Genomic DNA, 13,398 nt, shown 5'->3' on the forward strand with positions numbered 1-13,398 from the left:
AAATCTACTGGAACTAATAGAAAGATTCAGCAGAGTAGCAGGATACAAGATAAACATTCAAAAATCAGTTGGATTCCTATACACCAGTAAAGAGAACGATGAAAGGAAATCAGGAAAACAATACCATTTTCAATAGCCCCTAAAAAGATAAAATACATAACAATCAATAAGTAATACAAGATCCTAATAGTACAGTAAGGTAATAAAAAAATAAATATATATAATTGCAAAGAAGAAAATAAGACTGTCATTATTTGAAGGTGATATGATTGTGTACCTAAGAAAATCTATACTAGATAAATTATTCAAATTATTAATTGAATTTAAGCAAAGTCACTAAATGTGAACCCAACATAAAAAATAAAAACTATATAGAAAATATTTTAAAAAGATATTATTTACCACAGCAAAAACAACAAAAAAAATCAAATACTTCAGACCAAACCTAACAAAAATGTGGAAGATCTGTAAAGACAAATCTATAAAATGTTAATTAGAAAAATCAAAGAAAACCTTAGTAAATGGAGGGATATACCACATACACACACACACACACACACACACACACACACACGATCGATGTGTATATTGTGTATGTGTATGTATGATGTTCGTGAATTGATTCTATAAACTAGATTGATATATATTATTCACATATATATGATAAGTCATATGTATCATGTAAACAGATTGAATGAATCAGTATTGTAAAGATGTAAGTTCTCCTGAAACCAATTTACAGATTCAAAGTATTTCTGATCAAAATCTCATCTAGTGTTTTTACTGAATTTGACAAGCTATTTCTAAAACTGAAATACAAAGTTTCAGGTATAGGAAAGGGAATTGACGTAGAGTGGTTAATCAAATTATGGTATACTCATTAAACTGAATGCTACCGTGAAAATGCATGAATTATACCTACATGCAGCATGGATGAAACTCACAAATATAATATTGAGCACAAGAAGTCAGATACAAGTGAATACATATGTATGATTCTATTTCTATAATCAAGGAGCCTTGGTGGCACAATGGTTTAAGTGCTTTGCTGCTAACCGAAAGGTTGGTGGGTTGAATTAACCCAACGGCTGCTTTGCAGAAGAAAAGACATGACAATCTTCTCCTGTAAAGATTATAGCCTAGGAAACTCTATGGGGCAGTTCTACTCTGTCATATAGGGTTGCTATGAGTTGGAATAGACTCAATGGCATACAGTAACAACATTTTTATAATAGTCATTAACAGGTAAAACTAATCTATAGAGTATGAAATCAGTATAGTATTACATCTGGGAGGTAGGTAGTGACTGAAAGGGTTTCTGTGGTTTTAGTCATTATATGTTTCTTGATTTGGGTGTTTGTTACATGGATGTAAAATTATTCAAAGTGTACACTAATATTTATGCAGTTTCTTGATGATTCAATAAAATTTACACCAAATAAAAACAAGAAAAGAAAAAAAAAGAATAAGGAAACTTTTGATGTACTGATAAGGAATGATCTTTAGAATATATCATAAAGGGAAAAAAGCAAGGTACTAAATGCATGTAACAAAAGAAAAATACATAATACATATCTTTATATTTGCCTATATGTACATAAAAAGGAAAAAATCTTTTATATACTTGCTTATATATGTACATAATGAATCTCTAGAAAGACACAAGAAATATTAATGCTGTTTGCCCCTGCTTAGGGGGACTAAGTGTTCAGGGGACAGGGTTGGAAGGAAGATCCTTCACTGTATGACAAACCAGACAAAGATAATAATTACTCAAGAAAATTTTAAAGGAAAAACAATTCAAATTACATTCATAAAGCAATAAAATATTTTAAATTTGGGTTATAATTTTCCCCAAAAGCCAACTCTGATGGATCAAGTTTGCTAGAGATTTCATAAGCTATAGTGTTCTTAATAGTTCCTCTCTTTAGTTTAGCTAATATTCCTTAGAAGTACTATTATGGTAATAATTAGGAGAACACCACAGATAGGAAAAAAAACAAAAAAACTTCTGAGATAATAAATACAGATAATTTAACGATCTGTGTATCATAGCCTACATATTACTGACTTTCACTTGAAAGCCATATAAAACAACTCTATGAATCCCCTAACATCACACAAATTTATATCAATGTGTGTAAATATACTTAAATGTGAATGTTTGATTTTATTCGTTATTCATATTGTGCATCACAGAAACCAAGATAGTTTCTCTTCAATATTTAGGTTTAGAATCAGACTGAAAGGAATTCAAAGATCATGCACCAGAAGCAGTTGGAATATCCAAGCCTATTTCTAAACAATCTTGGGCTAGTGGCTGCTTTAAAGAGTGTTAAGACTAAAGGCCCCAATAAACTGCACTAAAATGTACAGCATAAACTATACAAACTAAAATATATGTAGCATAAGCATAAGGATATATAGAAATTTTACGTAGTTAAATGGCTAATCGAAGAATTTTAAGAGGGTTTGGAGGCTGTTCCAAAAGATGCTTGGTTAAACTCCCCATTATAGACATGAATCTTCCTGAGACTCACCATACAGTTCTATTTTTTTTTCCTCTCTTGGAGAAAAATAAATAAATAAACTGTAATAGTGATTATTCTCAAGTCACATGACAGTATCTATGCCTATTTCTCAAAAAGAGATAAATATCGTGTTTGTAAGAATTAGAAAAGGCAATGCTTGCAAAATTCCCATTAATTTAAACTTGTTCAAAATCTGCCAGCTTGCTTTTTTATGTGCAACTATTAAATTCACAACTGAGATAATAAAATTATGATTGGAAATTATCACCACCAATCAATTCCGCCTGAAAAAAAAGTCATAAAAGGGGCCAGAACATTCCCTTCAACATTCCAACTGTGAGGGGAAAGAGAGGAATACAATCAATAGAGTAATATCTAAATAGGTAATATTCTGGGGGGTAAAGAAAAATGAATAGTATAACTCTTGGTTTACCTTTAAATCTTTCAATCTCCTGAAATTTCTGTTACAATACTTATTCTAAATTTAAAATAAAATAACCAAATTTAGGTCTAATACAAAGAAGTCTGATCTATTTCTAACAAATATCTAAAACATAAATTCCTCTCCTTTCTTCCCCTCTCAAAAATACTAGATATAGATAAAATTTTTATTGATGTTGAATCCTAAAATACTGTAGATGTAACAATCATGAATATTACTTAGAATATTGAAGGTTTAATGATTTAGACAGTACGGTACGTATATAAGAAGAAAAAGCTAAGTATAGAACAAGAAAGAACATCTGTGTAGATGCCATCCTTCTTTCTCACCACACCTATAAAAACAGGTTTACCTTCTTAAGCTTTTGACCCGTTAGTGATGATTCTTTCTAAACCATTACCATTCAATAAAATAAAGCAAGCACTATTCTGTGCCCTCAGTCAATGAGTGAATGCCTCCATTCTTCACTTTCCACAGTTTGAATGGTACTTGCTAAACAGTGTTAGTTTACTTCACAGAGCTTTCCATTTCTGTATTAACATACAGTTTTCCTGTGATGGTGTTTCCCATTCACTGCAAAGAGTTTTTTTCCCAATAATAACGAAATATTAGATTATTTCATAGTTAAGTTAAAGAGACAGATAATAAAATCAAGTTTTACTTCATCTCTAGGTAAATTGTCAGTTAAGTGGATGTAGGTTATGTTCTAGGTCTAGTTGAATCCACCATTAGAAACATTACAATTTGGTACAATTTATTACAAATAAAATATAATAACTTTTCCCATATGCAGTGATAAAATTTTCTCTTTGTGATCATTAACATTTCACACTAAAATGGCAGATTCTAAATATGAATTTGAAAACTTAATCTTGGATGTTTTGTGTTGCTCAGCAATTAGTGTCAACACATTTGGATATCTAAAATTATGTCTCAGCATTTTTTTTAACATAAAAAAAATTCAAGCATAAGGGTTAGAGTGTAGGAGGTAACTGCCATGATCAAAAGGTATACAGAAATACATTTAGTATTTGCTTGGCTTTTAAATTTTAGGTCTGGATTTTTATCACCCTTGCCCAGGAAAAAGAACACGTCATTGTTGAAGTCCTAGTTTACAGCTAGGAGAACAAAAAGGTTAGCCGCCTTTCCGCATTAGTAGATGACTGAAACTACACCAAAAATGCATTTTATATGAAAATAAACTATTATAAAAGCAAACATAAATGCTAAATTATTTCTAGCTATTAAGGTTATAAAAAATGTCTTTTAAAAGTTAACCTGAAAGCTGCTCAGGAAAGAATTTTGTTTTACATTAAAAAATTGTTCAAATAACTCATATAGTCTTACCGTTCTCGGTTAAATTTAAGAGAATGAAGAATAGCTGGTCTTTTTTGTCTAAGGTTCCACAAATGAAGAGTATCATCTGAACTTGCACTGACCAAAGCACCCTGGAACAATAAGACAGTGAGTAAGCAATTTACTGAATTTTTCACTGTTTGAACAGTTATTTTGTGGCCATATAACCTAGAAATATAAGGAAGGACAGTTGTGCATACTTCAGTCAGGAAGACTAATAATGCTGAGAGTGGAAAAAGCAAGTGAAAAACAGCATATGGATGGTCAAGATTACTTGCTAAAGGAATACGTATTTACCACTAGAGAAGCATAATTATGCTAGCGTTATTGTTACTCTTAAGGATTCTTTTTGTATTTTCTTTGGGAAAAATAAAATTTACTTTGTTGTTGCTACTATTCACACAATATACAACACAGTTTTACACAGAAGTAAAAATCCAACCTAGTTTTATAAACTGCAATCAGGTTGTATTAAAAATCTCTATTTGCAAGAATTTTCTGTATAGTTGGAAAGTAAATATTCTTCCTTAAAAATCTAGTCTTGGTGTACTTTTTATAGTCCAAGTAGCTTCCTATGTTATTTTCAAAAATCTATCATAAAAGTAAACATTTCTCCCACTAGAATTTAATATAACTTCAAAAATAATTCTAAGATTGTTTTTATAGAGCACCATTAAGTACAAATAAATCTTATTTCAAATACAATAGGCTGTTTCCTACCTTTAAATATGGCAGAAAACATGAGCAGATAACTAGGTGCCATGTATGACTTTGTATATTAGCTTAATTTATTTATTTCACGGAATTAAGTAAGATCACCTTAAACTATGGCAGAACTTTTACCATAAGGACAGTTTCCCAGCTTAAAATGTAAATGTTTGCCCTATGACAGATGCTGATGCTACTCTAGAGTACTGAATGTGTTCTGTAAAAGTGATCTTGCAGAACCATGGTGGTCCTAAGATAACTAAAATATTTTTCATATTTGCTAAAGTACTGTGTTACAAGTAATCTTTCACAGTTTACAACATCAATCATAGATATCAAACTGATTTTCATTTTAGATACTAGGAAGAGCTTTCTAGGAATTACTAGAATTTTTTTTCTTCTTTAGGAATTATAGGAGAGAAGATAGGAATCTACATGCCCTCCCATAATAATTTCTCAAAAAGTCATCATGTATCCTATGATGGTTTTTTTTAGACTATGTATGTGTGATTTTAGTCTCAGAGAATAGCTTGAAAAATCAATCATAATCAGAGAGTATATCCATAAAATAATGCTTAAAAATTTATATAATTTGCAGACTTATATATAAATATACATGTTCAAAGAGGTATACATAGATATACATGTTTTAAAATAAACTCATAGACACTTTGATAACATGAGATAAAATGTACCTTATATATGCCTTGTGGGGTTTTGTATGTGTTTGCTTGTTTTATTAGTAAATTGTTCCCAAATGCTTCATAGATACAAACTGGAAAATCATAAGGATTGCTTGAAAGTGACTGATGACTACATCTGATTTTTTGAGATATAGGATACTGATCTCATTTCTCAGGAAGGTAGAAGTTCACTTAGGCAAGGATGAGGATAGGATTTGATCTATGAAATTAATAAAACATTCTTACACTAGACAGTTTGACACATAAAAGTAGAAAAGATTGAAGTTGTCAAGGATTTCATTTTACTGAATCCACAATCAACACCCATGGAAGCAGCAGTCGTGAAATCAGATGATGTGTTACATTGGGCAAATCTGCTGCAAAAGACCTCTTTAAAGTGTTAAAAAGAAAAGATGTCACTTTTAGGACTAAGGTGTGCCTGATCCAAGCCATGGTATTTTCAATTTCCTCATATGCACGTGAAAGCTACACAATGAATAAGAATACCAAAGAAGAATTGACACCTTTGAATTACCGTCTTAGTGAAGAATACCGAATATACCATGGACTGCCAGAAGAACAAACAAATCTGTCAACAACACCATACTGGATAGTTATGCGCCATGCAAAAGATATAAAATGCTAAAGGCAATTGAATTAAAATAAAGCAGCATATACTCAATAAAATCTTAGTGTTATAGGTGAATAAATCTAGAGAGGAACTCAGTGTTATTAATTCTATCTATATGACAAAACTGGGAGGTAAGTTATCATTGGAGGCAAGGGAACAGGACCACTGAGAGTCACCAGATATACCAAACACCTGAAAGCAAGCACATCACCAGAGTGTCTAGGGTTCCTTTACAAAAGCAAAGTGAATTTACCAGAAGCACTGCTTGTGAAGATCTGTGAAAATTTAAAACTGTGACTAGAAACATTGGCCCTAGGGTGAGAAACTCGGAAGTTTCTAAGTTGAATGTGCGGTGGATCAGGGTGAGTAGTTCAAGACAGATAATGTAAACAATGCAAGGAGGTTGAAGGCTTGTTTTTTATTTATTCTTAGTTATGTAGCATAGTAGCAATCTTAGAGCCTTAAAGACAATTGTCTGTGGATCAATCCCAGAGTAAATTTCATGGAAACAACTTATGCCTGCCAGTACATATCAATGCAGAAGACAAAAGGCTGAGACCCTCAACTGGGAACTACACAATAGCACTGAGATCTCAAAAAAGTTGACATTTTAGATACCAATGACTAGTTATTACAATAAAAGTGTTTCATTTTGTTTATTTTTCCCTTTTCTTCCTTTTCTCACTCTCTTTTTGGTACCTCATAACAAGTATGCCTACAAGGTGAAATTTGCTAGGTTTGTCAATAAGGAGGATCTCACAGGCTTCTAAGAAAGATTTTTGAGCCATGAGAGGTGGAAAGTGGACATTTGCTAAATGTCACAAGTTCTTCTTGCCCCAGTATCTCTGATTGAACTTCTTTGAACCATTTTACCCACATTTACTATTGTAATTCTTAGAAAGAGATATACACACAAATTAATGGAGACATTGAATAAAAGATCGTCATTAATGCCATAAGAAAACAACTAGTGGTACCTCTTTTTTCCCAAGGCACTGAGCTCAATTGGCTAAGAGCCTGAGTTTTGTGTGGCACAAACTCTTAAAGCTTTTTTGCATTCACTGGCTCACTTAACATAAAAGAACTCTAAAAGACTCCAGGATCCACTGAAAAAATCTGAGTCAAGAGAGTCTTAAGTAACCCTCAATTAATGATAGCTCTGTGACCTTTCTGAGTTTGATAAATACATACTTTACTTGTAGGGAGTTCCTCCTCACCATAGTTCCATAAATATGGTGAAAACATAGACTACCAATCGTAATAAAAGCTATAACTACAAATAAATATGGAGATATATACAGACAAAAGAGTCCACAAGTAAATAAATGAAAAGATTATTTCATGGAAAATAATGACAAAACATGAAGTTAGATCTGGATCAAAAAATTTAAGCTAGTGGGAAGAGAGGGGACAGAAGAAATGCTTAATGGTCGGTGAACCAATCAAAAGACTTTAGTTTTTTTTAAAACCATTTAAATAATTAATCTATAAATTATGCTACATAGTCATAATAACAGGATATTCTGCCACACACAAAACTTTTCCATTAAACTTTAAGGAACTGATAGATACAAGAACACTCTTTCATAAAAATCTGACCATGAATAATACTGCAAACATTTATATCTTTAAGCATTTAGAATCATGACATAAAACATGTTACATCAACTAAGGCAATGTGTGTGGGTGTGTTAAATAGTTAAAAAAAAAAAAAGGAAAGAAAGAAATCCCTTACCTCATTGATCAAGAATTGGAGCTGCAGGACAGCCGCACCACTTTCATGTTGGCAATAACAGTCAACACCAGGTCTCCCAAGTCTAAAAGAATTAAAGTCAAGGATACTAGCATTTTAAAAAGCATCAATATTACTGAGTAAAGAAAAAACTCACTTCTTTATCAACTGATGTTTTGCATTTTAATTATCTTTACTTTTGTAACTAAAGAGTTGAAACTTTAAGTCTTAGTTGATTCAAATTAAACTATATATAACAGTGTCTAATACTCCAGCAGTATGAAATAAGAATGATAGTAAGTAATTTGAAAGGAAGCAGCTTCCTTCACATAAGTAAAACAGGAATCGAAAATCCAAACACACCTCATTCCATTTAAGATTTGTTTAACTGATTAAACACTTCCTTCATTAAAGTAAATTCAAATGATTCAAAGATTTTAGGGCCCTGGTGGCACAGTGGTTAAGAGCTTGGCTCCTAACCAAAACGTTGGCAGTTTGAATCCACCAGCTGCTCCTTAGATCAAGGATTTTACTGTAAGAAATGAAATAAGAAGATCAGTAAGAAATATACATTTATGTACATATGTTGATAATCTTGGTATACAAAAACCTTCTAAGTATAACTAAAAATCCAGAGATCACAAATAAATAGATTGAAATACTTGCCTACATGAAAACTCAAATTTCCACATGGAAAAAATGGCATAAATACAATAAAAGACAAAGAGATACTAGGAACTAAACAGTAACATATTATTAAAAGAGTCATTGCGTATATTACAAGAAGAGAGCTAAATAACATATAAGGAAGAAAGAAAGAAAAGAAGGAAGAAGAGAGTGAGGAAAGAAGGAAGGGGAGACAGATAAGGAAAACTTGTGAAACAAAATTCACTTGCATATATTGTATACGAATTGATAAGATATATTTTTATATACTTATTTATCATTTCTTCCCTTCCACAAGTATGTACATTATATGAGAGTTTTACTTCCAGCCATAATGAAGGAACAAGGGCCAGCTTTACCATTCCACCTGAAACAATTAAAAACCTGCCCTAAATTTAATTAACAACAGTTTTCAGCCATTTAATATCAGGTAGGGAATGACTGTGATCCCTAAGAGAAGAAAAAACTATGAGGTGAGCCCTGTGATTGCCCCCAGTTCACTGCCTAGAGAGAGCATGGGGCGGGGTGGGAGCGGGATCCATAAGGAATCTAGCAGGCTTACTAAGTTTAACAGATAGAGCTAAGAGTCTGGGGAGGCAAAGGACACACAGAGTTCAAATGGCAGAGTATTAAATAAAAAGAGTGACACATTAATATATCCAGAGATCTGCAGAGTGCTCCCCTTGAATCTACAGATAAGTACTGATCAGGGAATGGGTTTGAGAAAAGTATCTGAGATGGGGGAAAGAATATCCCGATAGAAGAGGTAGCAATCTTCAGTGCTTACAGAGGTTGAAGAAATTTTTGTGTTTCCACCAGCCAAAAAGGAAAACCTCAGAATTCAGGGGCTTTGTGCAGAGTATTCAGAGTATTGCTCGGGCGGAGCAAACATGGCACTGTAAGGAAGCACCACGCCATCCCTCCACAGCAAAGACCCTTCTCCCCCCAACTCCCCCACCCCTCAGCCTCTGCCACTTCCTAGCTGGCTGCGGTCGCTCAGACAGGCAGGAAGTGCATAGTTTGTGCCGCTTGGATTCACCGCACCCACATCAGAGATCCGCAGACAGGGAGAACAGGAAAGCAGCTTCACAGAGCTCCCAGCTGGAGACAGAGCACCCCGTACCCAGCAATATATGCTTTCGCACCCCCTCACCCTTCTTCCCTCAACCTCGGCCTCTGCTGCTTCCCGCTGGCCACAGTCTCTTGGCTGGGAGACACGAGCTCCAGCTCTATGTCACTTGGATTCACCCTGTCCACACTGGCTGGCTCTGTCAGTGCCATTTTTTTGTTGCTGGTGTTGCTTTTTTCCGATTCTTTTGGTTTCTTCCCTACCTCTCACCACCTCCCCCTCCTTTCTCTCCAACACTTGCCTCCACGCACCAGCTTTGCTTCTTCTTGAAAGGCTGTGAAGCACTGCTTGGCTAGGAAACTGCATCCCCAGTCCACGCTGCCATGCTGGTGGGATCTCCGGGGCTTTGTTTTTTCTTTTTTGTTTGCTTTGTTCTTTTTTGTCTTGTTTCTTTGTTTTCTTTTTCTTTTCATGGCTTGGGAGCCCCTTCTAGCCAGGCTGTACTGCCCAGCTTGGGAGCCACTTCCTTGGTCTGTGCAGATGCACCACTGAGATCACTGGAGGCATTTCTTTTCTTTCCTCTCTTTTTTCCTTTTTGTCTTTCTTCATTTCTCAGTTTCTTGTCTCTCTATACTTACCTTCTTTTCCCGTCTCCTGAATATCTGGCGCTGTGTGACACCTCTCTCTGCTGCTCCTTCTACCAGGCCATACTTCATGGCCTGGGAGCCACTTCCTGGTTTACACAGCTGCACGAGAGGGATCGCTGGGGGCTTTTCTTTCTAATTTTTATTTTTCTCTTTTTCTTTTTGTTTTTCTCCGTTTCTTCGTCTATTATTTTTCCACTCCAATGGCAAGCTCTCCTAGCACTCTTTTATGTATGTGTGTGTTTTGTTTCTTTTTTGGTATTTTTGGCTCCTGTTTCTACCTTCTCTCTCTCTTCTTTCCTATACCCATGTTAGTACCACACATCAAAACCTCCCCCCTCCTTTCCGCTTACCTGCACCACACGCTGAACATCACACCCCCAAACAGCACAGCCAAGGCCTACCGGAATGTGCCCTGCACTGATTCCCGGCCCACCCTGTCGGATCTAGCACATGGCAGAGACAACGCATCCCAGTCCCTATACTTCAGCTGGACCTGCCCTGCTACTCCATAGCTGAGTGACTGCCCTACCCACTGGACAAAGAGGTGAAAAGTATCATGCTCCCAAACGAGCAAACAACAAAGAACACACAACCCGCCTACTCAGACATAACCAAATAAAACAAAAAAGCAGGATGAAACAAACAAATCTACAATCAATAAATGAAGAAAATAACTACTGAATGTTCCAAAGACAGCAGACAATATCAAAACATATTAAAAAACAGGACAGGATGGTTCCAGTAGGTGTCCAAAATAAAACACCAGATGATTTTCCAGTAGAAGACACTAGAACGACCTGACAGGGAATTCAAATTTCTAATATTCAGAGCTATCCAAGAGTTGAAGCAAAAAGCAGACAAAAATGAGGAAAAAATAGAAAAATTCATGGAAAAACCAGACAAATTTATGGAAAATACAGACCAAAAAATGGAAGAATTCAGGAAAATAATACACGAACAAAAAGCCAAAATAAATTCACAACTAGAAATCATAAAAAACAACAATTAGGAATCCAAAAGTTAAACAAGATTTCAGAAATGGACAGTGTCATAGAAAGGCTGAGGAGCAGGTTTGAAACAATGGAACACAGGATCAGTGAAACTGAAGACAAACACTTGGATACAACTTTGTTTGAGGAAAAAAAAAAAAAATAATGAAGAAACCCTGAGAATTATGTAGGATAGAATCAAAATCAAAAATTTATGAGTATCAGAGTTCCAGAACAGACGGAGAAAACAGAAAACACAGAGAGGATCACTGAAGAACTGCTGATAGAAAACTTCCCAAATATCACAAAAGATGAAAAGCTGACCATCCAAGAAGCTCAACGAACCCCATACAAGACAGACTCCAAAAGAAAATCACCAAGGCATATCATAATCACACTCGCTAAAACCAAAGACAAAGAAAGAATCCCCAGAGCAGCTGAAAAAAAATGAAAAGTCACATACAGAGGGGAAAAAATAAGACTAAGCTCTGATTATTCAGCAGAAACCATGCAGGCAAGAAGGCAATGGGATGACATATATAAAACCTTGAAAGAAAAAAACTGCCAACCAAGAATAATATATTCTGCAAAACTCCAGTTCAAATATGATGGTGAAGTTAAGATTTCCAAATAAACAGAAATTAAGGGAATATGTAAACACCAAACCAAATTTACAAAAATTATTAAAGGGAGTCCTTCAGTTTGAGAACAAACAATATCAGACCACAGCCTGAATCTAGGACACAAGATCGTACCAGCCAGATACCAACCTAGGAAATGAACTCTCAAGGACTATCCAAAACCAAAAGAATTACAATGTGGAACCATAGAGATTAATCTGTAAATGACAAAAACATCAGAACAATAAAAGAGGGAATAAATAGTGTACATATAGGACATTCTAATGCAGAGGAAAGCAAGGTGTAACCAAGTAATAATAGACTGGTTCAAACTAGGAAGTTAAGGGTAAATCTCAAGGTAACCACAAAGAAAGTTAACAAACCTACTCATCAAAATAAAGAAGAAAAACATAAAGTCTCAGTAAAAACAAAAAGTACAAAAACAAAACAAATGAAAAAAATCCACAAACGAAGGAATTTAGCACAGGAGAGAAAGGGGAACAAAGAAAACGTCAGCACTACAAAAAAAATAAAAGCACTACAAAATGACAGCAGTAAACTCACACCTATTAATGATCACACTGACTGTAAATGGCTTAAATGCACCCAGAAAGAGACAGAGAGTGACAGAATAGATTTAAAAAAAAAAACAGGATCCATCAATATGCTGTCTACAAGAGACACATTTTAGAAACAAAGATGTACATTTGTTAAAAATCAAATGATGGAAAAACTATATCAAGCAAACAGCTACCAAAAAAGAGCAGGAGTGGCAATTCTAGTCTCAGATAAAATATACTTTAAAACAAAATCCACAATAAAAGACAAAGAGAGGCACTATCTAATGATTAAAGGGATGATCCATCATGAAGACGTAACCATGGAAAACATCTATGCAACCAATGACAGGGCTCCAAAATAAATAAAACAAACTGTAACAACATTGAAAAGAGAAATTGACAGTTCCACAATAATAGTAGGAGACTTCAACACAGCACTCTCAGTAAAGGATAGAACATCTAGAAAGAAACTCAGCAAAGATACAAAAGAGTTAAAGGGCACAGTCATCCAACTTGACCTCATAGACATATATACAACACTCTATCCAACAGCTGAAAAGTATACATTCTTTTCCAATGCACAAGGAATGCTCTCTAGAAGAGATCACATCTTAGGTTGCAGAGCAACCCTCAACAAAATCCAAAACACTGAGATAAGACAAAGTATCTTCTCTGACCACAACACCATCAAGGTAGAAATTAACAACAGGAAGAGCAAGGAAAAAAAATCAGTTATATGGAAACTGAATAATGCCCTGCTTAAA

General features: G+C 34.5%; 1 protein-coding gene across 2 annotated transcripts in view; it reads right to left on the reverse strand.

Annotated features, from left to right (window-relative positions):
* The window catches only part of STXBP5L (syntaxin binding protein 5L), a 399,309-nt gene that overhangs the window by 301,756 nt on the left and 84,155 nt on the right, over positions 1 to 13,398 (reverse strand). For both annotated transcript variants that reach the window (XM_004373644.3, XM_004373645.2), the window contains exons 3-4: positions 8,087 to 8,168; positions 4,321 to 4,421 (exon numbers count right to left, since the gene is read on the reverse strand). In XM_004373644.3, coding sequence (XP_004373701.1) covers positions 4,321 to 4,421; positions 8,087 to 8,168 — 183 coding nt within the window. The remainder of the gene's footprint in view (positions 1 to 4,320; positions 4,422 to 8,086; positions 8,169 to 13,398) is intronic.

Source organism: Trichechus manatus, unplaced genomic scaffold, assembly GCF_000243295.1.
Source record: "Trichechus manatus latirostris isolate Lorelei unplaced genomic scaffold, TriManLat1.0 scaffold00026, whole genome shotgun sequence".
Lineage (NCBI taxonomy): Eukaryota > Metazoa > Chordata > Mammalia > Sirenia > Trichechidae > Trichechus > Trichechus manatus.